This window comes from Camelus dromedarius, chromosome 9 (genome assembly GCF_036321535.1).
Source record: "Camelus dromedarius isolate mCamDro1 chromosome 9, mCamDro1.pat, whole genome shotgun sequence".
Taxonomy (NCBI): Eukaryota; Metazoa; Chordata; class Mammalia; order Artiodactyla; family Camelidae; genus Camelus; species Camelus dromedarius.
In genome coordinates this window covers 12692864-12718900 of record NC_087444.1, presented here as the reverse complement: position 1 = coordinate 12718900, position 26037 = coordinate 12692864, and the positions used below count along the sequence as shown (strand labels likewise).

The window sequence follows — 26037 nt, the reverse complement described above, 5'->3', positions numbered from 1 at the left end:
AATTACAGAGCTAGGATTTTTTCTGGTTTGCTAAGATATAGCAGACATACAACATTGTGTAAGTTTAAACTATACAGCCTGATGACTTGATATACATATATATGCTGAAGTAAGGTTAACCACAACAGGTTAGTTAACACATTCATCACCTCATAGAGTTAGCTTTTTGTTGTGTGTAGTGAGAACAGAACTACTCTCTTTGCAACTTCCAAGTATGCATTATTTCTTTTCTTTTTTGGAAATTTGATGATTTTCTAATTCTATCATTTCTACTGCTTTATTTGCTGGAATTCTATAAATATTAAGAACTTTCCTTTACCAACTATTGATTATTCTGAAATGCAAGTTAGGAGGCTATTGTGACTGGGTTGGCAGGAGGTTTTAGTAGCATGGGTTAAGGTGATGGCAGTGATGATAAAAAAAAATAAATGGTTTCAAAATATATTTTGGCAGTAAAACACTCAGTATTTGCAACCAATCAGATGTGGGAAAGTTGCAATATGAGCTAAGGTTGACCTCTCATTTTCTGGCTTGACTATGTAACTGGTGGATGGAGGTGCAACAGACTGAGACAGGAAAGCTTTGTGGAAATCAGCCACAGAAGAAGATGAGATAACCCAGGAGATATTGCAGAAAATAGAAAAATAGCCCTCCATCTAGTTTGCTATAGTAACTTTTCAGATAAAAGGAGTTTCCAAAACAAGAAATGAGTTTTCTAAAATTTTAGAAACAGCAAAGTATTTCAGCACGTATTCAACCAATTTCATATTTGAAATACCACATCTAGCACCCCAGTCATGGCGCTACGCTGACTGAGGCGGCAACGGCAAATGTCATTACAGCAGCATGTTCATCCTAAAAGTTAAGAGTCTGTCAGTATTTCCATTATAAACTCCAATTTTCAGGGGTTTATAACTTGGCTATTTTAAAATCACATCAGGCTGAAACTTGCAAGCAATAAAACATTAAAAAAAATAGATTTAATGCATCTTTGTCAAGATATAGTTAAAATATTGCCTATTTTTCCTGAGATTAAGTGACTTACAGTTAATATATTGTGAGACAAATGTTTAAATACACTTCTTATTTTAAGGTTTCTGGAAATAGTTAGACTTTATGCTAATGCCACATTTCATATGGATAGTTTAGATATGGATGGACCACAAACATACAGAAGCAATTTTAACACATTATAGCAGGACTTGGCATATGCATTGAGTTTTGGGTGAATTTATGCCCAATAAAACTTGTTGTAAATTGGTTAAGATTTTTTTGAGGAACAATATTATGTTTAATTTTATTTTGCAAATAGATATTTTATTATTTTGTTGGACTGAACTTAGTCCCAAAGTTATTGTTCAATTAAAACCATATCGTCTTCTGTTTGGGATACAGTATTTTGATTTCCTTTTAGTAACAGAATTTTCTGACATATGGGATTCCAAAGTCATCTAAGGCCTTTCGCAAAATCAGTTAAGCCAGAAACTCTGCCCTAAAGTACAAAAACACTCTTCTCTCATGCAGAACATATCTGATAAATATATACTGGTTTTGTTAAAAAAAAAAACAAGCAAAACCCAAGAATATTCTGTCTAGAGATATATACACATATGGTAAAATTATGTATATAATTATGTGTATATGTTATGTGTAAGATGCCTATTATGTGCAAGTGAAGCTGACAATTGAGCAGTCATTTATAGAGTCTGAAACTCAGTAGAGATGTCAAGGATGACATTATAAATTGGGGAGTCATCAGCATATAGGTGGTACACTATTTAAAGTAATGGGACTGGATGAGATCACTTAGGAAGAGAACAGAAAGAAGAAAAGGGTAAATATAATTTGTAGTAGAAAAGAATTGCAAACAGTTGTTTATCAACAGAAAATTGGTTGAATGAATTATGGATTATGTATCCATATATTTTCATATTCTTAAAGAGTTATATATACATGTATTGACTTCAAGGAATATTTAGGATATATATTTTGACCTCCAAAATAATTTCCAGAATAATATGTCTATATATTTGTAAAAAATATATATATATGTATATGTGTGTGTGTGTGTATACACAATATTTTCTATGCAGTAGAAAGATACATTCTAAACTGTGGGGAATAGGAAATCAACTTTCCTTCTAAATATTTTATATTTGTATTTTATTTATGCAGCTTTAAAACATCTAATGATAAAGAGGGACATAAACAGAATAAATGTCTGTAACTATGTAACTATTTAGATGTAAAGAAATCTTAGAAAGGGTATTTAGGACAGTAGCAATAGCCTATCAGTGCTCTATTTCTGCTTCTTACTCCCCTTTTGTCCCTTTGCATCCTTTACCATTTTTAAATTATCTGCTCCCTCAACTTTCTTTCTTAACCTTCCACACCAGTGACCCTTCACTGGAGGACTGCCCTTAGGCTATGGACACTGTTCTGCCCACCTACATGAGAGCTGGGAAGTCGCTAGGAATTTATATCTCCCTAGGGGCAGTCATTAGCCAATGTCTGATGGGTGAGAACGTATGAATGTTTCAGCTCCATTGCTCCCTAATTGGTGACATGTGTGATCTATGCTGTCTCCAGGGCATCTCTACAGGATTGAGCCAAAGTTCTTTTCTTGGGACTTGACTTAATATGACATTCTAACCAGATCTCCTTCCCTTCCTAGTCCTGCTTCCCAGCTGTCCTTCTAGCATTTTCTGGGAACACTTCCTGATAAACACTTTTCCTTGCATCCTTGTCTCAAAGTTGGCTTTTGGAGATCCTGGTTTAAGATGTCTCAGCTCCTTGAGAGCTCAGGCATCACGGATAGGATATACCGTGTGGTAGTTCAGATGCTCAGACTTTAGGTGATGAATCTCAAGCACTGACTCTCCCTGTTGCCTTGGGCAATTCACCCCTCCATGCCTTTGTTTTCTCATCTGTAAGATGGGATTGATATTTGAACTACTTCACAGAGCTATTTCAAGGAGTAAGTAAAATAATGTACTTGAAGTGCATCTAGCACATGTTAGGAACTCAATAATGATTTAAAAATTAATAAAGATGCTTTATGTAAGTACCATGACTATATATGTATGCTGTGGCACGTCTGACAAAAGGAGTTTATTTTACATGAAAATTTATGATACAGAGTTTTCCTTAGGATGAAAGTCACTCTTTACATAACATTATTTTATTATGTATGATTCATGTGAAGTAAACAAAGTTAATATGTCATTGATTTTAATGGGACTTTGCTCAGTATGATTAATATGTCATTATTGCATAAAAACATTCTACATGCTGAGAAGTAGTAGCTGGTGCATTAGAATATCATTTGGCATAAAGTTTCAGCATATGCTGTTTTCACTACATGTCTCCATGAATGCAGTATCATCTGGTATAAAATAGAAGTCCATTGCGCTACGGAGCCTCATCTGGTATAAAATTAATCAGACAGTGAATCAAAAAATGAAAAATGATATCTCCCTAACAACCATATCACATATTTTAGCACTGAATAACATATCATTTTAATCTCAAATAACATCACTATTTGTGCGGATGGTACAATGACCACATCCTTTATTGGTTTAGCTTTACTTTTAAGGAACTTGTCTGATTGCTAATAACTCAACAGTTCTATCTCCTATCTCTACAGAGCATCATCCTGAAGCCCATTTCTCTAGGACCCAATATCATGGAGTTAATTTACATGCAACTTTACTTTATAATAATGTCTGGGCTCTCTAAAATTCCCCTGGTTGGGGTTCAAGCAGAGCTAGCTGATGCTGAATTCTGTTTATTACAAACTTTACACTTCCTGGTAGTTCCTAATTTCATTTCATATTAAAATCCCCTTGTTGTAATTGCTGTCATTCTCTCTCTGTTTTCTCCTAAATATTCTGACTAGAGTAAATTCTCAGTTATTCAGGGATTGTGTATTTAATCTGTGGATTTTCCAAATCCTCTCTTTTTAATTCTTTTACTGTACATACTTAACCATTTAAATATTTCCTATTTTTATAATTCACCAAATGATAAATAATGGTAGAGTGAGAAGTTCACATTAAAATAAGGAGTTTGTTATTTTTATAGAAGTTCCTGGTAAAAGTCTGACTCCAATGAATGCATAAAATGAATTTTTTAACCATTTGGGGATCTTAATCCTTTCAATAACATCATATACAATTTAAAATTCTACACTTTGATCTTAAATATAATAGTTTCACCAAGATTAAAGCTGCAAGTGTTTTTTTTTTTTAATGCCTAATGTCATCCAACTCCATACCACCCATTATTAAACTGCATATCACCAGAAATAATGGTGGTTGGAAGGTTTTGTTTATAAATTTGAGAGGATTAGAAGGTCTTAACATTGAAGAGTCCTTGAATAGATTTAGAAACTAAGCTGAAAAGTGAGATTAAGGACAAGTATCAAAATAAGCAATAATTTGTAATTGTTCAAAATAATCTTAGTTATGTTCTGAGCCCATGACTTCGGAAAAGCTTACCCTAAGGATATTACAAAGTAGGCAAACTGTATGCATGGGGATCCTACTCTTTATTTATGTGCTTCTCTCACTAACTTCAGGTCTCTTTAACCCCATGATGTTTTTTATGCTGAACTTCAGCTCTGCAAAAATACCTATAATCCTCAATCCCACTGTCTATCTACCTTCTAACCACCTCCTGAATACTCAACTATTTTCCTTCCACTGTACACAGCCCAGAATTTCTGTTCTCCCTTCCTGTTGATCTTCCTGGTGACCAAAATAATAAATAGACTGATGTTCAAAGATGGTTATAGCCATCTGTAAGCTTCTGAATCTATTCCATTTTCCTTTAAGAAAGATTGCACTGGGAAGATCTGTAAACCCAACAGAATTTTGAGTTACTTTAATTTCTGGAAGTTGAACAAAGGACAGAATGTTGTGCTACATGCATGTTTCTGCAAAATAAACAAATGATATCGGTAAACAGAGGAACAATTTCAAATCATAATGTGAAAGTTGACTGATTCATATGTGATCATTCCCATCATTAATATTTACCACCACCAGGTAGCAAGCGCCAAACACTAGTGTACACTGACACAAGTTAAATGCAGCTAGCCAAAGAGGAGTGTATCACACTCTGCATTCATACCCTCTTGGCTCTGTTCAGCCATATGCTCTATGTCCTGGAAATGGTATTAAGGCTTCTCCCCATCTTTGTGCATTTTGCTTTGTCTCTGTAACTTTTCCTCATGCTCTCCCGTCAAGCTGTCTTATTTACTGCAGTGTTTATTTACTAGGAGTAACATCTTTTTTAACTGCTACTATTTTTATTAGAATTAGTGTTCCTAGTGCTCCTAGTTACAAAGCTGCATAGGTTTTGATGGTCCACCCAACCTAATTTGTCCTTAAGTTTGTTATTTTTTAGTGCACAGTATTGCAGAATGTGAAGGATTTTTACAAACACGTATCTCATATGATTGTAGGAATACCTGTAGAGCATTTAAAAATGTGTGGGGAGGACTTCTTTCCATCCCGCTTTCCTTTTTCTGTCCTTCCTTTTCTTGCAGGGGACAGCCCAGAGAAAGAGGAACTCCCCCTCATCCCACCCCCACAGCTCTCTATATTCTAAATTTCTGTTATAAGTGATTGTTTTTTGGAGCTAAAAATCTATCCAACTGAAATCTTCACAAGCCTTTCCCCAAAGTTATTATTATCAGCGATGAATTTAATTATCAAAGCTCCCCAAGGAGCACAATTCCAGTGCTGTTGATGCCTCAGTTTTTATTAAAATTCTCTTTGTGTTTAGTTAGGCCCAGATTCTTTGTTTCAAATGTCTTTTCCTACAAGCATGTATGATATTTTGAGAAATAGTCTCATTATGTCATCTTGCTCCTTATCATCACTTTAGACTATCCTGACACAGGTTTGGAAGAGGTTTGGTAATCTACAATCCTACTGTTGTAGTTAAGGTGCAGTTAGGGCTTGTTCTAGGCTTACAAAGAGTTGGAGAACATTCGAGGTTTCCTCAAGATTGTCTACATGTCTGTTTGCTACAATTCAGAAATCTTGATTCTACAAAGTGTAAAATGCTGCAGGTTGGCTAAAGGATAAGATCCAGTCAGCTATCCACCCACATTAACAATGCCCAATACCACATTCCATAGTAAATTTTTTTCCTCTGGCCTCTTTAACTTCCTCACCCTCAGAAATCCTGCAGGCATTCCAGAAAGTATTTTAATGCCAAAAAAGTATTAGAAGAGAAGATACATAAATTCTGGAAAAAAAATTAATATTATGAGAGGGATAAATCAAGAAAAAAGTTGGGTTATGGAAATGAAGGCAGATATAAAGCTAAAAAAAACTAAGTAAAGCACAAGTGAGTCATAAAGTTGGCCCAGCTTTCTAGCAGCCAGTATGAGAGGGCCCTCTACCCACTGCACTGTGTCTGTTAGCTGAAAGAAACCAGTTATATTGACGACACATTTATTTGGGGAGTTAACACCACAGAGAGATTTTTCTCTGAGGAGCTCATAATCTGTGATAAGGTGTATTTTTGCACTTGGGTGAAATTTTGAGAATGAAGTTCCTAAGAGGGCTGGCTTCTCATCCTTGCTTCAGCAGAGGTAAAATTTCATTGGAATGAAATTGTTCCAGGCTAAACAATAAATGCAGATTACTGATGTAGGTAATTCTGTTCCTCTGCTGAACCCAGTTTTCTGAGTAGGATTTGCTTATGTATCATAGAACTTAATTGTTATATAGCCGGTGTTTATTAAATCATTAAATGAATGACCACTTGTTTGGATGTGTGCTCTTCGGCACCAAGTACCAAGGAGAATGGCAGTTTGTCTACCTTTGCTACTGTGTTGAGGATTCAGTTTCCTGGGAAACTGCCACATTTGATGAGCTATGTTAGGGAAATGGGAACAGGGATACTGATGAGTGGCTAGTATTTGTCAACCTACTGATCCTGTATACTGAAGGTAGCTCTTGGAGGCCTATGAGACAGATCTCCAATGAGACTTCTTAAAACTAAGGGGTTATCTGAGGTTAGGAAATGAAAGACGTGTTCAGTTGTCAAGAATTAGCTATGTAACCTTAAGCAAATCCTTCAAAAATCTGTGTAACTCTTTTTCCTAGTATGTAAAGATAATTACCTGCCCTCCCTAACACCTACACCACCCCAGTCTTTTGCCCATTATTTTTAATTTATTTTACTTTCTGGTTTATCATGTGAATATACCTATTTGGAGGCAGAAACTATGTTTTAATGGTTTGTAACCTAAGTGCTTATCACAATGACTATTGTATACTCAATAAAATGTCCACTTGTCCAGTGAGTTAACAGAAATACTTGGAAAGTTTCAGTGCTAAATAAATGTAGGCTGTTGGGAGAAAGCAGACAGAACTTCACTAAGTTTTTCTCTCCTTATGGCTGGCAGTTCCTTCCTGAGGCCCAAGTGGCCCTGAACAATCAATACCAGTTCACACAGAGCTCGGATAATGCTGGGATGTTGGATGCGTCTCACAATCTCATCCTTCTGGAAGTGTCCTCACTTCAAAGGGCTTGAGCTTCCTTTGGGTCACGTGGTGTCCAGTGTCACATATTGCTCGTCATATACAGCCATGCTGATACTGTCAAACAAAACCTGTAAAAAGAAAAAAAAAATCAAAATGTAGACTATTTATCCTGTAGCACATTTTCAATGTGTCCACCTGCTCCAGGTCTGCATATTAGAACAGCTACGAGTTACCGAGATCTTAACGCACTAGGCACTGTGTGCTTATATGTATTAACTTATTGTATCCTCTCATTTCTATGAGGCAGGTAGGATTACTATCCCATTTGCATGAGAGCACTGGAGAGAAAACAGAGGTTAAGTATTTTGCCCACAGTTTAAGAGTGATGCAGCCTAGGTTCCAGTGTGACCTGTCTGGATTGAGTCCAAGCTTTTAACCACTATGCCATGTTGCTCTAGACTAACTGCTTTAGGTATATTTTTATAATTCATCTTATTTTTGAGAAAACAGTAAAAATAAGAATTTTCATTCTAATTATGACATACTCACCTTTTACTTCTGTAGTTACCCAGTTTTAACTGGTGTGCTTTGTGTGGTTATACTGGTAGTGGGAACTCTACAGATTCATATATTTATAAAACATGTTTAAAAAATGGAATTTGGTAGAAGGCTTTCATGTATTCAAACAGCAATGGGATTACTGTAGGAAGTTAAACACCAGAAATCTACTCAAAACTGTATACTAAAATACTAAATAAATGTTCAACTTAAAATACAGTTGATCCTAACAGAAGGAACTAATTTATTCCTCTAGCTTAAACCAGGCCTAGTTTGCTAAGACTGTACTATTTACATAGGCTATCTTAACATCACCATGGTGACAACTATAAATATATTACTTACTATTCAAGGATCTTGTAAAGTGGATGATTTTGTACATGTTTCCCTTCATAATGGCAGATTTTATTGTACTGACACCAAGTTTTAGCAAATTAGTCATAATACTTAAGTATTTTGATAAGCAAAATAAAGAAGAAAACTCAGTTATAATAAACATTTCTATGTTAGAGTACTTCAGAAGACCAGTTTTTCACATCTATTTTCTACTAGCATGAAGAAACCATACATTAAGAATAGGTGAATTACCCTGAAGCTATATTCTGTAGGGACTGTTTTTAAGAACTAACAATATTAAAAAGGCGAAACCATTATAATTCAAACAGTACTCAAGACTCTTACTTCATCTGTAAAAACAGAGAGAATGCCAATGCTTTATTTGCCACGGGGATAAGGAGGGAAACATTGGTAAAATTAATTTGATAACATGACTCACACTTCATTACAAATTATTTTCCTAAATTCACAACTTTTTCACATTTAGCTGAGCTAAAAAGAAAAAAAGAAACATACTAAAAAAAAATTTTAGTTGATGTAAGTAGGCCAAATCACATGATCCCTCTAAATGAGAGGTTAATTTTCAAGCTGGGAAAATATTTTCCTTAATTTATGAGCTTAAATAATTCACCCATGGTGCTAAATAAGATCTTGGGTCAGGCTCAGAAGAAATCTCTACCAGCCTGTTTTAAAGAAGTACACAAAAATTTTATTGTGGAAAATACATGAAATGTTCTCTTGATTAAATCTTAATAGTAAAGACAAGAATTAAAAAATCCATACTACTTCGTGTCTTTCAGGCCTTTTTCTCCTAATGTTATCTTCTAGATTTCTTAGGTATGCTGCACCATTACACAGGAAGTTTATCGCACTTAATGGAGTACTGTGTTCACCAACTTCAGCACCCTAAGGAAGTACCAAGTGTTATTTAAACTTCCTGCTCATTCTCCTCCCTCAGGTCACCAGTAGTAAAATTTATTTAAAGAACAATGAGGAAGAAGTACTGTGGCCTAGAGGCGCCTGGGAAGGAACAGAATTCAGAGAATGAGCTCTAGAGAGGTATTAGTCATACTGGAAATTTATGGGATCTAACTGTAAACCCCTTTACCCTCTTCCTGGCTTCAGACTTTGGGTGTGAGGTGTCAGGGATGTGCAAGGAGCCTTCATAAGCTGACATTTTCTTCCCTTTTTTCTTTCCTGCATGAAACTAAAGGGAAACACAAGTGCTTGGTACCACGTGCTTTAGAGGCTTAAGGGACCATTAATAAACACGCTGTTTCGATCGTTGCGGGGGAGAGGAATCACTTTTTAATAAATACCGCCAGAAGACTCTCCTGGAAGGGAGACTGAAGTTACTCTCCCTCCCCAGGAGCCCTGAGGGAAAAGGGAGACGGAAGATAAGGCCCCCTACTTGCTCGTGAGATCTCCCTTTCTCCTCCGACCCCCCTCCACCTCTACCGCGCAGGTCTGGCCGACTCGGGAGGTAGCTGGGAGAAAAGGCCATGCTCAGTCCTCCATGGCAAAGTCTTTGGTCTTTTCCTCCTGGTCGCCCACTTTGTAGCGCAGCAGCACGCGCAGGTGACGGTGGTTGTCCTGGGAGGGCAGCAGCGTGATCTCTCCGGAAATGTCCGTATCTTGTTCCACTTGCACAGGCTCATTCAAGTAGAGGAGTGCCTGCTTCCAGTGCGTGACCGGGTGAAAAGGCGAGGTGGACAGCACAAGGGGCTTCTCAGAGTCCCCTCTGGGGAAGGTCACCTGGAACCAGATGGCAAAACCGTGCATGTGAGCCGAGCCGTAGCTGCTGAAGCGGAAGCGCCCGCCCACCCCGGCCTCCAGCTCCTGCTCCAGACCCGCGCGGGCCAGCTCCAGCTGAGCAAAGCACTGCGGTCGGGCCAGCACGTCCTCGCCGGACAGGCCTTGCACCACGATTTCTGAGTGGCCCATGAGGCAGCGCGTAGCGAAGCTCTCCAGGCAGCTCATGTCCACACCGTAGAGCTGCTTCATCTGGCTCCAGAAGCTCAGGCGCAACTCCAGCATCTGGTCGCTGATGGGCGCCACGAAGAGCTCGGCGGAAGCCGGCAGGAGAAGACCGCCCTCCTTCAGCCACTTGGTCCGCGCGTGGAGCACAGAGCTCAGCATAGACTCGTGCAGGAGTCCGTAGCCCATCCACTCGCTCACGATGGCATCCACCTGCTCCGGCAACTCCACCGTCTCCACCGGCCCCGGCAGGATGTGCACCCGGTCCTCCAGCCCATTGAGCCGCACCACCTCCCGGGCCTGCTGCCAGATGTCGCTGGCCTCCACCGCGTACACGCGCCGGGCCCCGGCCTGGGCACAGAAGATGCTGAGAATGCCGGTGCCGGCGCCCACGTCCAGTACGGTCTTGCCCCGCAGCGCTGCCCAGTTTCGCAGGATGCCTAGGCGGTAGGCGTCCGTGCGGACGCGGTCGGCAATCATCTCCTCGTGGACCGATACGTCCGAGTAGCACTGGTAGTACAGCTGGTCCCGCTCCCGCCTACTCCTCCGGGGTCGCGGCACAGCCGCCTCCCGCTCTCCGCCATCTTCCTCTTCGGCTCCCTCCCCTCCTTCGCCGCCGCCGCCCCCCGACTCATGCTTTCTTTTCTTGGGCTGCGACATCTTGGCGGCTCGGGCCGGCTCCCGGCGGGCGTTGCGCGACACGGCGCGGGCTCCAGGAAGCGGGGGCTTCTGGGACTTGTAGTGCGCGCTCGGGCTTCCCACTTGGGCGCGGACGCCGGCCGGATGCCGCCGATCTGTCCTGAACTCCTCCACTTGCTTCTTCGGAGTCCCGGAATCCCTTTCCCACCCTCGGCTCCTACATTTTATGATTCTTTACGTTCCCCCTCCTTCCCTTAGATCCTCAGTTCTCTCTCTGCTTTCATTCCCTTCCTGAAGTGGACACGCCCACTTAAAACTATTGTCTGCTCAACTCCCAGGTTTTCTTTATTACACCGAATTCTCTGGGCGGCACCGTTCACACACTACCGCCTCACCTGAACGGGTGCGGCTCTTAAAGCTCTCCAGACGTGGAGATTTAGAAATTGCACTACGTGTTTTTCTTCCCCGTTTTCGGGTGGAATTAGAATGCAGGGGAAGTGTAAATGGAACAAAGTAAAAATCTAACGTTGTATAATGCCTTGGTTCTGATTCCAGTGAGACCACAAATTAATAGAATGATTAGGGCAAGTTATAGAACTGCTCTTGCCTTCAGTTACCGCACCATTCACCCACCAGCAACAAGGAATTTCATTGCAGTTAAAACATTACAATTTGGTCTCTCTTGCAGGAGAATGGTTACTTGGCTCTTAGTCCTGCTCTGGTAATTGTGTGGATCATTCAAGAGTTAAATCTCGGAAAGGTTCAGACCAAGAAGCAGTTGAAAAGCAACAGTTGTGTGATTACAGTTAAACCCATTGCCAGGTTATTCAGGTAACCAATCTCCCCCACACCCCCAGAAGTAACCGAATCTTTCTTCCCTCGTGATCACTTTTCCACTGCAATTCATTTTTTCCTGTGTGTCTCCTTGTCTGGGCAAGATTGGTACTCCCCTCTTTCCCTTCCATTTTCCTTTCAGTCAATTATCAGCTGTTAATTTCTTCCCTCTTGGTTGTTCATGATAGAAATAAAATACATTTAAAAATACATGTGATGTCTATATGGGTATTTCTGTTCTTCTCAAGTAAGGTGAGAAAATATTTTCTCCCAGCTTAAGAAAAAAGATAATCACATGAAGAAAGGTGACTCTTATTTTCTTGTAATCTCAAACTATGTTTAACCAATGGGCCTGTATTCCTTATCTGGGGGGAAAAGTTCCTTCACCCCGTTGTCTCTATTAATCTGTCGTTTAATGAAAATAGGCTTATTGACCTGACATCCTCAGCTGTACTTCTAACTCAGGACCCTCAATTCTAGCTGCTCATTAGAATCCTCTGTGGAAGACTTAAAAAATGCCTATGCCTGTGTCCCACCTCAAACCAGTTAAATCAGAACCACTCCAGTGGAGCCTGAACATATAGTTATAAAAGCTACCCAGGGAATTTGTGCAGCCAGGATGAGAACTGTTTCACTAAAATGATCTTAGTTAAATCTTGCTTTATTTATTTTTGTTGGGTAAACTATCTTTTTTCAGTGCCCTGGGTTCAACCATTTAAAGATAAAAATCCTCACAGTAGTTCCTCTCTGCCTAGTTTTAAGAAAATAGCGGTCCAGAGCGGGACATGGGATCAGAGTCTTAAGTGTGACCACTTTAATATATTAATTCTAGGCTTACTCAGGGTATATTGCTCCCATTCTTCCTGCCATCAAAATCTTTGCCCTTCCCTTTTAAATGCATTCACTCCTCTACCCAATTTTCACTTCACTTACTTTGATCTCTTTTAAAGAAATTCTGAATATAAGTTTTTTTGGTTCTACCTCCAAAATATATCTGAGTCCATCTTCTTTTCTCCTTCTCCACTGCCTCCACCCTAGTCCAATTTTCCGTCTTTCCTTGTGTGGAAATCAGTCTCCAAAGAGATCTCTCTGCTGCTAAATCATACCCCTATCTAATCCATTTTTCACAGAGCTACAAAAATAAGCTTTTAAAAATCTAAACTGGACCGTGTCATTCTCCAGTAACTTCTTATTCCTGTTACTGGAACAATCCAGTAACTTCACGTAACTTCCCATCTCATCTTGTACTGCTCTTCCCAACTCCTCTTTGGGCCCAAGGTATACTGACCTTTAATGATACCTTTTTCCTGTCTTAGGTCTTCAGTTATGCTCTTACAGGCCCTGGAAAATTGTTTTTCTTCTTAGCACTTTACTTCAGTGGCTCCTCAACTGTCAGGTCTCAAATATTACTCCTAAGAAAGTCCTTCCCTGGCTACTTTAAATACTATTTTCTAACCCAAGATGTCATTTATTTCCTTCATAGCTGAATGTACATAATTTATTTGTCTATTTATTTTCTGTAAAATATAAACTCCAGGAGACTTGGACTTCTGTTTCCTGGCTATTGTAGTTCCCAGCACTAGAACAGAGCCTGGCCAGTCAATGAAGACTGATGTGGAAACAAATTGCTATTCAGAGAGGAAGGAAAAGAGAGTTTGGCTTTTTGTAGTTCAGTATGACAGTTTGACTCTGGGAAACTCTGGGGGTAAATCCAGATACAGGTCAAATTTAAGATGCTCCCAGATGTGAAATTATTTCATTTCCAAACTTTCTTAACCCTTTTAGATAGAATAATGGTAAGCCCTAACTATTGGCCAGATTAGAGAAAAAATGGCCTGTGCCACTGTCCCTTCTAGTACTCGGCTTGATATATAGAGAGATTTCTTTACTTATCTTTTCTACCACACTGAGTTGTTTTAAGTAAGAGAGGGACCAGATCATAGTCCTCTGAGCGTTGCAGCTCAGCAGCAAACCAGTTGGATGGGAGAAGTTTTCCAACTGTGCTGGCAGAGTGTTCTTTGTGTTTTCATTTCAGTGGTCTGCTCACCATTTATATTCAATGAACAAACATAATGTTTTTCAAACAAATGGATCTTGAAATTGATTTAATACACTTTCACTAGCATTAAAAAAAAGAAGTAGAAGAAATAGAATAGAAAATAGCAAACGCATAAAATGAGTATAGGTGAGTATTATTTCATAAAACTTGTTGCAGTTAAGTGTACTAAATGTATATTGCTATGGGTTATAGTTAAAAGTTTGAAATCCATAGTTTACTGTTCTCCAAAATCAATGTGAACTTTGACAGTTCTGTACCTTTGCTTTGAGTGTGGAACTCCTTTGTCCTGTCGCTCATCTTTTTAGATAATGCTCAGATGTTAACAATTTTTTGTAGCTTTTTCAACCAGTGCCCTGATAACACTTATATGTAACTCTTTTTTCATTTATCCCATTTTACCAGAACTATTTATACATCTGGCTTTTCCGTGCCAGAGGTGGGACATTTGAACACCAAGATTTTTTGTTTTTCACTTTTCTATTGAGAATCTAGCTTGTTGTACTAAAATCTGAACCATTTCCACATTCCATATTGGGTCCTGAGTATACACAGGGTCACAGATGTGTTTTGTATGACTGGGAGAACCATGATCAATTTCTGCATCACTCTCATGTATTTATCCATTCATCCATTTATTTATCATTCTGGACTAATACTCTGCACTAAGTATTCCAGAAACAGGGAACATATCAATAAACAAAAAGACAAAAGTCCTTACTCCCAAGGAGCTTGTATTTTAGGGTTAGTGTTATATTATCTATTATTATGGGTTTTTTTTTAACTTAAGCAAACTGTTATACCACTTCTAACTCCCAACTTTTCTTTCCTGTATTATTTTATCTCAGATTCTGATGTGATTTCTTCCTACAGATACTTATTTCTAACTTTCTTTCCTCTTTAATTTGAAGGTCTGTTGTTTAAAATGTATTTTAAAGCCTAGTATAAGAATTGATGATAGTTCCTTCAGGATTTCAAGAACTAATTGTAATTCTCAAAGTGTATGTTGGAGAATTGGTAAAAGAACAATGACATGAAAAATGTTATAAATATCTCTTTGATATGAATATTCATTAAATGATTTAGTTCTTTCCTTGCTATAGTTACGTGGAAGCTGCCAGCATAGAAAGAGGCACTTCTGTCAAAAAAAAAAATCCTTTATGGAAAATGAAGACAAAAGGTGGTGATTTTTGTATTTAAACAAATTAGAACGTCAAACATGAAAAGCCCAGGTTTATGTTACTCTCTTGATGTGTATAGTGTCTTTTAGATCCATGGTGTATTGGCCCAACTATTAAACCTAATACTAAAACAGATGAATAGCAAATTCATAGCTCCCTGATGATATTATTATGAGTAGTTGTAATTCTTTTAAAAAATGTGTGTATTGAATTGTTTAGGTAGTGACAACAGGGATATTATGAACTTAATCCATAATTAGCAATTTGGTTTAAATTTATTGAGCCCTCTTAGTGTATTGAATGTAGCATTTTAACAATTCCAAGTGTAAATATTGGTTATGAGATTTTAACAATTTCTGCTATAAATCAGGCCACTGTAATGAAAATAGTACAGAAAAATAGGAATGTAAATTATAAAAGTAATGTATCAGTGCATCTGTGGAAGTAAGTATTTGCTCACCTGCCCCAGGGGTAATAAGCAGCATGTAGTTTAATGAAAATCAGGCATTAAGGTTAATGATTGTTACTTAATAAGACGTTTTTCTTTCTTTTTTCTTTTGTGAAAACCTTTAATATGAAAGGAAGCCAATCAAATTCTTCAATCAGATTCTTATATTCTGATAGCATTTTGCTACCGAGGCATTTGAACTGCCCTTTTGATTAGTTCAAAATTAACCGATGGGGGATTTCAACTACATATGTTAAATAATGTTTCAGCTGGAGAAAATAGGTCCAGGTAAAAAGACCAAGGGTGTGTTCCTACTGAAACTTGATAAATATTGTAAAATATTTGCGAATTAGTCTATGTCTCAGAGAACTATGGGTGTAGCTCTTGGCATGGGGAGATGATCGGATCAGATAAATCAGAAACAAAGTTTTGAACAAGCTGTACACCATATTTGACCTGAAGATTTTAATACAGCCCAGTTTACCTTACTCACCCTTAAGTTTCTAAACCCTACCAAGTAAAAATAAAAAAAAAAACCAAACCCAAATTGTGGCTACTTTTTAAGTCTGGGTCCAAGAAGAAAAGAGTCCTGGAAGAAAGCCAAACTGAGTGAAGCCTAAATGAACCCAGTAGACGGCAGCTCTCATGTAATGGAAGCAAGAAACAAAAACTTTTGTTGTGAGCCGCTGAGCTGTTGGAATTACTTGTTACTGCAGCAAAAACAAAGCTGATTAATACAAATATACATATGAAATGAGTGATCATTATAGAACCACTACCCAGGTCAAGATATAAAACATTACCAGAGCCATGATTGTCCCTGTGTGCCTCCAATCCTATACTTGTCCTCTTTCCCAAAGGTAAGTGTCCTGATAATACCAGAAAACGTTCATTGCCCTGGATTTTGAATCCGATACACACCTAAATCATACAGTATGTATTCTCTTACGTCTAATTTCTTTTGCTCACCTTTATGGGTGTGAGATTCACCTATGTGACTATGTGTAGCAGTATTTTTTTCACTGCCCTTGCTTTATTTTATAGTATTCCATTGTATGAACATACCATAATTTGTTTAAGTGGGTTTCTGTTGTTGCACAGATCCTTTGAGATGGAAATATTCCTACCAGGAATTTCATAGTTTGGGTTTTTTTTCATACAATTATTGTGTCTCAATATTTTCTACTTTATATAAATAATTTATTTTTTATGATATTGTATGTTAAGTGCCTTAATAATAGCTAAAACTTGTGTGTTTACCATGAATGAGGCATTGCCTAAATGTCTTATATGCATTATTCATTCGTTCATTCATTTAGCAAATACTTACTGAACACCTGATACTCTGTATCAAAAGGTATAAAGGTGAACAAGACAGAAAAAAAAATCCCTGTTTTTATGGAGTTTATATTTTAGGGAATAATCTCTAATTCACAAAAATCTATGAGGTGGATATTATTGTCCCTATTTTCACAGTTTGGAAAACCAGACACATAGCAGTTACATCCACCTCTTACTTACATTTTCTCCTGGATTACAAACTCTTCAGGAGCCAGTTCCCTTTATCTTCCCACAGTGTCTAGTGGAGCACCATATATATAGTCATCATATTAATTATTTTGATAACAATTAACATTTATTTCCTGCTTTCTATATACCAGAGACAACTCAGTCTTCACAAACGCTCTGTGGCAGGTCTGATTAGCTCCATTTAGAGATCAGAAAATAGGCAAAAAGAGGCTACGTGACTTGCCATTGGCTAGATTCTTGTGCTCTATATACGTGTGTTGAAATTAGCCCATGGGATTGCATACAAGCACTTCCTTCACTTATATTGCTGTGCGGTGTTCAGTTCTCAGCCACCTCTAAAGCCACTGTGGATCACGCTACGTGATACTTGTGGATGAGTTTGCATGGAGAAGTGACCTGAGCTGCTCATTTCTTCCATCTCTGTTCTGCAGCTACTCTGTTTCTAGACATCAAAGGAAGAAAGCAAGTTAGACATTGTGTTTTTGTCTAACCTCTGCATATGTTTTACTCAGAAGAGTTGTGGTGTGGGAATTGTTAGTTCCGCTGCAGAATCTTAGTTGGCTTAGTAATATTTTAAGTTAATTATGCTTCAATAAAAAGGAGAAAGTGAAGGACGGTTTTTTAAAGAAGAATTTTTGTTGGTTTATTCACTTAATATTGTTGAGCTTCTTCTACACGCCCAGCGCTGTGCTGGGCTTTAAGGAAGAGAGGAGGAAGCAGTGTCTTTTTCTGCCCTAAGGAGCTCACAAATATTGGAGGAGGTCATTGAAAGGGCTTTACTGACTGTTGACCCAATCAGAGGGCAATCTGAGGCTCCTTCCACCTCCTGTCTCCTTGTTCCCATAGCCAGAGCAACTTCCAATTTTAAGAGAGTGAAGTGTCATTGAAACCATCTGGGCTGAACCTCATTAAGGCCTCTATATAAAGCTTACGATTTTGGAGGGTGGGGCACTCGGCTTGTAGTCACCCAAGACAAGTCTTGTATGTAAGTTCCCTTGCTTATTAAACCTTCCATCTGCCAATTTGAATTGATCTGTAGCATATCAGAACATGTGTTTACAGCAGGACTGTTTACAGCAGGGGAGTGTCCTGTCTTCCAGCCCCTGTCTATGGCTTGGAAAATGGGAAGCTAAGGGGTGTATGATTTTGAATAAACCCTTATGGGGTCAGGATATATGGAAAGTATTTGGGTTCATCTGCAAGAGTCTGAAACAGTCCTCACTGTCTTCCATATTCTGGCTTATAAGGCACTGACACCCCCTGGTAATGAGGAAGCTCTTGCCCTAGCTTGGGTACATGACCTAGCAGCTGACCTTTTGGCACATACAGCAGTTTCAGTGCATAGAAAAAGTGGCCACTCTAGTGCCTGGGTGGGATGGCATATTGCCAAGGATGCCCATTTGCCCTTGAAATAGTGACTTGGTTCATGTACCAACAGCGTGTCCTGTGTATTCTTAACAATAGCCAAGGCAACCCACCAAAAGAGTCTGGAGCCATTCACTGGTGTTCCAGTTCCCTAGGACGGATTTGAAAATTGGCCCCCATCCTCTTCCTGAGGGTTCTAAGTATGACTTGGTTTGTGTGGACACTGTATGTGGCCTAACCCAAGCTTTCCTCTGTAACTATGCAAACCAGGCTGCCACGATTAGGGGGTTAGAGAAACGGTTACTCTCATAGAATAGTCACATTTCAAAGGTCATGATATGCAAGACTAGACAGAAGACTGTAACACTGAATGGAGGTTCCATCTCCTATAACTCGCTAGCAGCAGTGGTCGTAAAAAGGAAAAATAGAATATTAAAACAATAGATTAAATTACTAGCAGGTAAAACAACCTTGGCCTGGGGGACTAAGGTACTATCCCAGGCCAAGGTTGTTGTCAAGACAATACATCTGAATGACCAAACTGCAGGGCCTATTGCTCATATGCCAGACTGGGGACCCTTGTCAAGACACCCAGTACTATAAGGGTTTGGAAATCTTGGGAGACAGCCATTGCCTTGATTCTCATGTGGTTTATGTGTTGCGCTGCTGAGCACACCCAAACCCCATCATGCCCGGGAAAGACATTATCTCCTGGAATTGGCAATGGGATGTCCCACTGGGATGGATGAATTACTTCCTATCCCTGGGAACCACACAGTCTCCACAGGATCCTGCTGTCCTGCTGCAGGCTGGACCTGTTGAAACATATTATACCTGGAATGGAACACGCACCATTGAAAGGGGGGAAAACTGGGAGTCCTGGTCTGGCATATCCCACCCCCAGCCCGTCTCCTCATGCCTGACAGTGCTGACTCCCATGGGCAACGTGTATAATATGCACAACCAGGTCAGACTCCTGAAGCTGCAGCCACATTAACGTCTAAAGGTCAGGCCACAAGTGTAATTCTTAGAAGGAGAAGATCTTCCCATACAAGTTTCTACTAAATATCTGGTTTCTTGCCCTTAGGCTTCTGCTGCTCCTCTGTTGTCTGGTCACAGGATGGACACTTAATGGAAACACCTTTTTACAGCAGGCCCACTCATACTGTGGGCACCTGCCCCTCTCTTGCTCATCATGATGGGTATCACCACTCCAGGGAGAAAACTGGAAGGCAGTACGTTAAGGTAGAACACACTAGGGCTAGTACTCTTGATTCACCTGGCATTACCAATACTTGATCCAGAGACCTGGTCTGTGGCACGGATATCAACACGGGGCATGGCTGTTCTTTCTGTGCCTGTCACTACATGGCAGCCCATCAAACTGCTGACCAGAAGAGTCCTAAAAATGCCACCACGAGGGTCACGGATGGCTACACTAAGAGCTGGGATGGGTTCATGTGGCTCACCCTGGGTTATGGACATGTGAACCCCTGGCACCCCCTGTGTTGGGAACAGATGAATCACTCTAAACAGAACCAACCCAGTTGTACCAAGAATATGGGATGGATATCACCAGAGCTGTGTAGTCATTTTGCCCCATTAAAGGATAGTGACTGGTTTGGGACTGACTGGTCGTGACACTTGGCCTCCACCTGGGCGGTTGGGCCACTGTGCTGTATCTAGGTCTTCCCTGGGCACAGGGGAGGATCCAAAGTAACAAAAATTGTCAACCTCCCTCTCCTCAAGGCCAGATGCGCACATTCTGTTTCCCACTGGTACGATCTTTTGGCTGCCATCTTTGTTCCCTTCGTTGGCCTGGAGGACGTTGTAGCACACATAGAAGCCCTTACTGAATTCACCAGGCAAGCCTTAGGTGATAGCCGGCAAAGCCTGTCTTCACTGAATGACGAAATGTCTCTAATGAGAAAAGGCTGTCCTCCAAAACTGGCCGGCCTTTAACATTATTACTGTCTCAAAAGGAGGCACCTGTGCCATTATCCAAACAGAATGTCGTGTTCATAACTAATGAGTCTGATAAGGCATTATCTTTATTAAATCATGTGATGACGCAAGTGAACGCCCTGAGCGATCTGACTCCCAGCCTAGAGGACTTAATAAATCAGTGGTTCAGATCATGGACTTCTTGGTGGAAAAAAACTGTTACTTACTTTGGGAAACACGGTCTTTGTGCTTTCTCTTGCGTGTGCCCATGTAGCTGCTGTGGACTCTGCCTCTGGTGCAGCCAGGTAGTCGCCAAATGAGCCACCTTCCTGCTAGTGAAACCCTTTACTGACCTCGCAGAGCACATTGCAGGTCGGGGGCGTGTGAGAGTGTGAGAGCCAGTCACGAGGGGTGGAGTGTCGGAGGAGGTCATCCAGAGGATGTGGCCACATGTTGACCTTTAAGCTGGATCCGGGCGGTCAGAGGCACCACACCCCAACCCCGTCCTTGAAATGTACATTTTGCCCACCGTTCCTGTAGTGGGAGCCATTTCATGGACGAAGCCCTGAGAGAGTAAGGTGGTGTTGAGTCCGTCTGAACTCTGTACGTGACTGAACCTGCTAAAGCCTCCTTATACACCTTAAGATTCTGCCCGGCAGGTGTGGAGAGCTGCTCATCTTGTGGCCGCCCAAGACAAGCCTCTGTTGTAAGTTCTTTTGCCTTTTAACCTGCCACCTACCAATCTGGAGTGGCTTGCCTTTTTTTTTTTTTTTTGGTGTCTCCTTGCCCTCCACATGCCGGGACCTGTTTGAGATTTCACCCGGGGAAGCATCAGAGTGTGCAAACCAACATCAGTACGAAGAGCTCAAAGTCCACTTGGCAGACCTTGAACCCAGGTTTGTCTACAGTTTGTGAGCAATGCTGAGTCCCTTTCTCAAAAACTCAAGGGTAATTCTTGTGCTGTTCAAATATCTTCCCTACACGGCTCTGCATTTCACTCTGAATTTTCTCGTTGGTCTGAGGAACTGTTGTGTTTTCTTCTGATGAATACGGCTGTGCTCTCCACTTACATGCCTTAGGATATCAGTGGATAGTGTAATGGCCATGCTTAAGAAGTCAGTTAATTTTCACTTTCATGTGTATTAAAGCTCTTTGTAAAGCGCTGAAATGACATTATGATTATTGTTGCCGTTCCTGTTGGGTTTATGCTTTCTCAGCGCTGTCAACATGAGGAAATACCTGGATGACTGAATCCGTTTTTTTTGTGGGTTTTGTTTTGTTTTGTTTTGTTTTGTTTTAAATGTCGATTGAGTTGAATACTTTCTTCAAGGACAGGAAAGAAAATTTAACACATGCTTCCAGGCTTCTCTTTATAGTCTCCAGTATGGTTTACAGCCTTAAGCAGGGTTGTCTTTAATGACAGAACTACCTTTTATCTTCTTTGTACAAGATAAGATTGATCTATTTTTTAAGTTAATACACCACTGGCTTTACATCCTTGTCATAGGCTTTGGGAATAGGTTAAAGCCTCTTTGTGTTGTATTATTTACTGTGCAGCCATATTCGAAAATACAATGAATATACTGAAATTAATAACTCTAGAAGGGTGCAAAGTGATAGTATTCACATTCAATTACAGAGATCATCTATTACATTAATATAATAGTGATGCCATTTGAATGTAATATAGTGAATAAAAATAAAGTGGCAGGCTAACAGAATTTTAGCTTTTGAGTTCAGGGGAAAAAAAGTAAGATAAATGGTTAGCAGACATGGTTAATAGCTCAAATACATGTGCTATAAGCCCTTATTTGAGTGTCGACTCTTAGCAAAGGACACCAGGCAAATGAACTTGAATATCCATTTGATTAACTAGCTTCTTAAAAACTGAAATAGGCTTTTATATACTTTGGAAAGAATTGCTAGCAAAAAGGATAAGGGGATGGGCTTTTAATGGAAGTAATCCTCTAAGACATTACTCCCTAGCAGTTAGAAATATAGAAAAGCAAGATAAACTTAAAATAAGCCTGATAAATCCTATCTTACCCATTGTCTTCACTTAATAGATACTTTGGATCTGGATTAAATGGTGCTCAGTAGTCACCCTGAGAAATCCTATTCTTTATGTATTCTCCTTCCACTCCTCTTCTTACTAAACTAATAATTACTTTTCCACTTACAAGTTATGAGTGAAGCCACTGAATGCAGTGATTGGGTGGAGTCCTAGTTCTTGGCTTAAGATCATGGATCTCTCATGAGTCATGTGTTCCACAGATGGTGATTCTCGGACCTGCCTGAGTGTCAGAATCACCTGTGTAGCTTGTAAGAACTACACGTGCCTGGGTCTCTCTTCCGTAGATTTTCGTTCTATAGACCTGAGAAGAGCCAGGACAAACGTAGTTCATGATGCACAAAGACGATTGTGAATCCTACACCATTGTTGGTTCAAAGCACATTTCATAAAGAGGTAATAAATTTTTAAATTAGTAATATTTTAACATTGATTTGAATTTGTATTATTTTATATGTTTTCATGCATCTATAATTAATTTTTATTACCCAACTAATGCCTGTGTACTGTAGAAGCATCAGAAAATACAAAAGCAAAATGAAGAAAATAACTTCAAATATGACCACCGTTAATATTTTAAAATCCACAAATGAATATTTAGAATTTAACTGCAGTAATAGAGCATTTGCCTTTGCAGTTGGAAAGCATAATCCCATAGCTGCAGCACAGAATAGTTTTTCTTATGTATAATTAGATACTACTTGCTCAAATTGTCATTCTTTACTGAAGGGAGGCTCCCATTCACCCCTTCTTCCTCTACTCAGTCACTTTTCTGGTTCTTTCCCTCAGTTAAGTAGCATATCTGAGTTTTACATGAATGGGTCCAGCAAAGTTAATAGATGGTGGACTTTTGGAAGTATCAGTCCTGGGAACATACCAAACTGGTGTGACAGCAGTTCTGCCATCCAATCATTTCATTTATCCATTCAAAAAATTTATTGAGCACCTACTAATGTGCCAGACACTATGCTCTGTGTTGGTGACACCCAGTCCCTTTCCTAGAGACACTTCACACTCTAGTATGGGAGATAGATAAACAAAAATTAAGGTGTATTGTGTATGTGCTATGAAAGATGTATGTATGCACAGGATGTGCTGAGTGCACAGATAAGGGATATCTAAATCAGAATAGGGAATTAGAGAGGATGAGTACAGAGAAAGGATGTGGACGTTGGATGCCAGAGCCCAGAACGCTCATATGTGGCCATTGCTGGTTTTGGGAACCTTTGTGTGTGTGTTTGTTGTTGTTGTTTATTTATTTAGATTAAAGCAATTTTTGATACAATTTTTAAAGGTTACTTTCCTCTCGCTCTGTCATTCTCAAGATTGTTTTGGCTATTCAGGGTCTTTTGTGTTACCATATAAATTTTGAAATTATTTTTTCTAGTTCTGTGAATAATTCGTTTGATATTTTGATAGTGATTGCATTGAATTTGTAGATTGCCTTGGGCTGCATGGTTATTTTAACAAAATTGATTCTTCACAAGGTGCGTATTTATGTACCGTGTTTACTACCTAGAGGGGAGACTGGAAAGCTCTCCTTTGTCTCCTGATCTCCTTTTCTTAATAGTGTCTGTTCTCTTTTTCATAGATGCATTATCTTTTATTGTATTTCTGAGGGTCTCGGAAATACTTTGAAAATTTCTTCTCCCTGCGTAGTTGCTGTTTCTTCTGAGAAGGCTGTCGCATTTTTGTTTGTCTTGGTCCCTGTCTTTCAAGGTAGAGGTCAGAGTCTTCTGAGAAAGCTCTTCCAGTCTCTTGTGTGATATATATATACCTGGCTTTCGACCGTTATGAAGTACAAGGGTAAGAAACCTGAAGTCTCAGCTTTCAGGATGTGAATGTTCCCTGGGGAAAAACCATTACTCAGGTGATCTGGTTTTATGATGGTGGGATATGTGGTTCTTAAAAATATTTTTCGCTGATCTTTTGGCTTTGGTATTGTGGCTTTATTTTCACCTACACCTCAGGCAGGGGTGTGGGGTGGGGCACAGTTAAATGTCTCAGATGGGTTTGCTTCTCACTTCGCTCATTACCTACTTTGCATTTTGCCTTCCTGGGTCTGCTGTCAGGTACCATTAGTCAGTTATCATTTACTTTTCTGACTTTTTACATTTACTCTCTTAGCTTTTCTCTGCTCTTTTCTCTTTGTCTTTGTGGCTTCAAACAAAACAAAACAGCTCCATTATGGTATGATTTCAGGAAGGAGAGAAAGTAAATTCATGTAATCTGTCTCTTTGGCACTGTACTAAGATTTAATTTATAGTAATTCTAGGCAATAGATACTATCATCGTACCACTTTTGAAGATTAAGGGAGTGAAGTTCAGAGAGATTAAGTGGCAGAAGAGCTAGTAAATGGAAGAGCTATGACTAATAAAAGGCTCCCAAACCTGCAGAGGGCTCAAATAGATTTTGAGGTCTCTTCTGGGCTAACATCTCAAAGACAAGCTCGTTCTCCTGCATTTATCAGAGCCCACCCTGATTGCAAACCCAGCTTTAGGGACAAAGACAGCGACAACCTGTGAAGGGGAAATTGGATATGCAAAGCTGTGAGATAGCCCCACCTCTATATAGAGCTGACTTCTACCAGCTCCCTCACCAGTATGGATTGGACTATATTCCAATAGAAATTCTTTCTTTTAGGAGCCTGACAAAGTTGAGTTTTGATGATCTATTTTAGTATTTGCTAATTATGAAATGAAAGCCACCTGTTTTCAAAAGAAGGTGCTGGAATGGAGAATAATAGATATGTAAATATGGTGACTTTTATGGGCAAAAGAAGGTTTTTAGCAGCATGTTTTTAAAAATTAAGTATTTAACAGCTGTTTTGCAAAATAAATGAAATGCTTCCGTACTGTTAAAGAATATGCACAGGTGATTAACTTTAAAGTAAAACTTGTGACCTCATTTGACTATCTAACATCACTAAATTAACTAACTTTATATACCAAATTATTGACCAGATTCTAAATATTTATCTTTTTCATGAAAGGTAAATATAAATTAACAAGACTAATTTTCTTATGTAGTTTGTGAAACTGACATCATGATTTTATGTCCATAATTGGTTTGGAATGGAATAGAAATTCCTTGTTCTGGAAGGGTTGTAAGATGAGACTTTGGGGGGTGTAATATTTGTAAATTAGAGGGTGAAGTTTGCAGTGGAGGAAGATTTTTAAATACACTGAATTCAAAATACGAAAGGGTGAAAAGAGATAACTAAAAAAATCATATCTCTTCCCACCTGGCTTCTATTAACATGCAAATTTCTTACCCAGCAAATGGTTTACATTGGCCCCTTGTATGGACAGAAGTTTTCTGTCTGCCCTACAAATTCATATGTTGAAGCCCTTCCTCCCCACCTCCATGTGACGGTATTTGGAGGTGGGGCTTTGAGAGGTAATTAGGGTTAGCTTTGGTCATGAGGGTGGTGGGACTCTCGTGATGTCTTTATAAGAGGAAGAGAGAGAAGAAAGATAGGGGTCTCTCCCCCATTTGGGTTCCTAGCAAGAGAGTGGCTATCTGTAAGCCAGGAAGAGTTCTCACCAGAACCTAACCATGCTGGAGAAAGAGAGAGAAGAAAGATTGA

The 26037-nt window shown here is 39.4% G+C and overlaps 1 protein-coding gene across 1 annotated transcript; it reads right to left on the bottom strand.

Moving 5' to 3' along the window:
* Nucleotides 1–4872: 4872 nt before the first annotated feature.
* On the bottom strand, nt 4873–11248 carry PRMT6 (protein arginine methyltransferase 6). The gene is made up of 2 exons (XM_010975875.3): nt 9814–11248; nt 4873–7636 (listed from the first exon to the last, which is right to left on the bottom strand). Exon 1 carries the CDS (start codon nt 11037–11039, stop codon nt 9909–9911), a length of 1131 nt encoding a protein of 376 aa, XP_010974177.1. The 5' UTR covers nt 11040–11248; the 3' UTR covers nt 4873–7636; nt 9814–9908.
* Nucleotides 11249–26037: the final 14789 nt, after the last annotated feature.

What these genes read in the sequence shown, in the direction of transcription:
- PRMT6 (XM_010975875.3), bottom strand. Translation starts at nt 11,039, where the DNA reads ATGTCGCAGCCCAAGAAAAGAAAGCATGAGTCGGGGGGCGGCGGCGGC.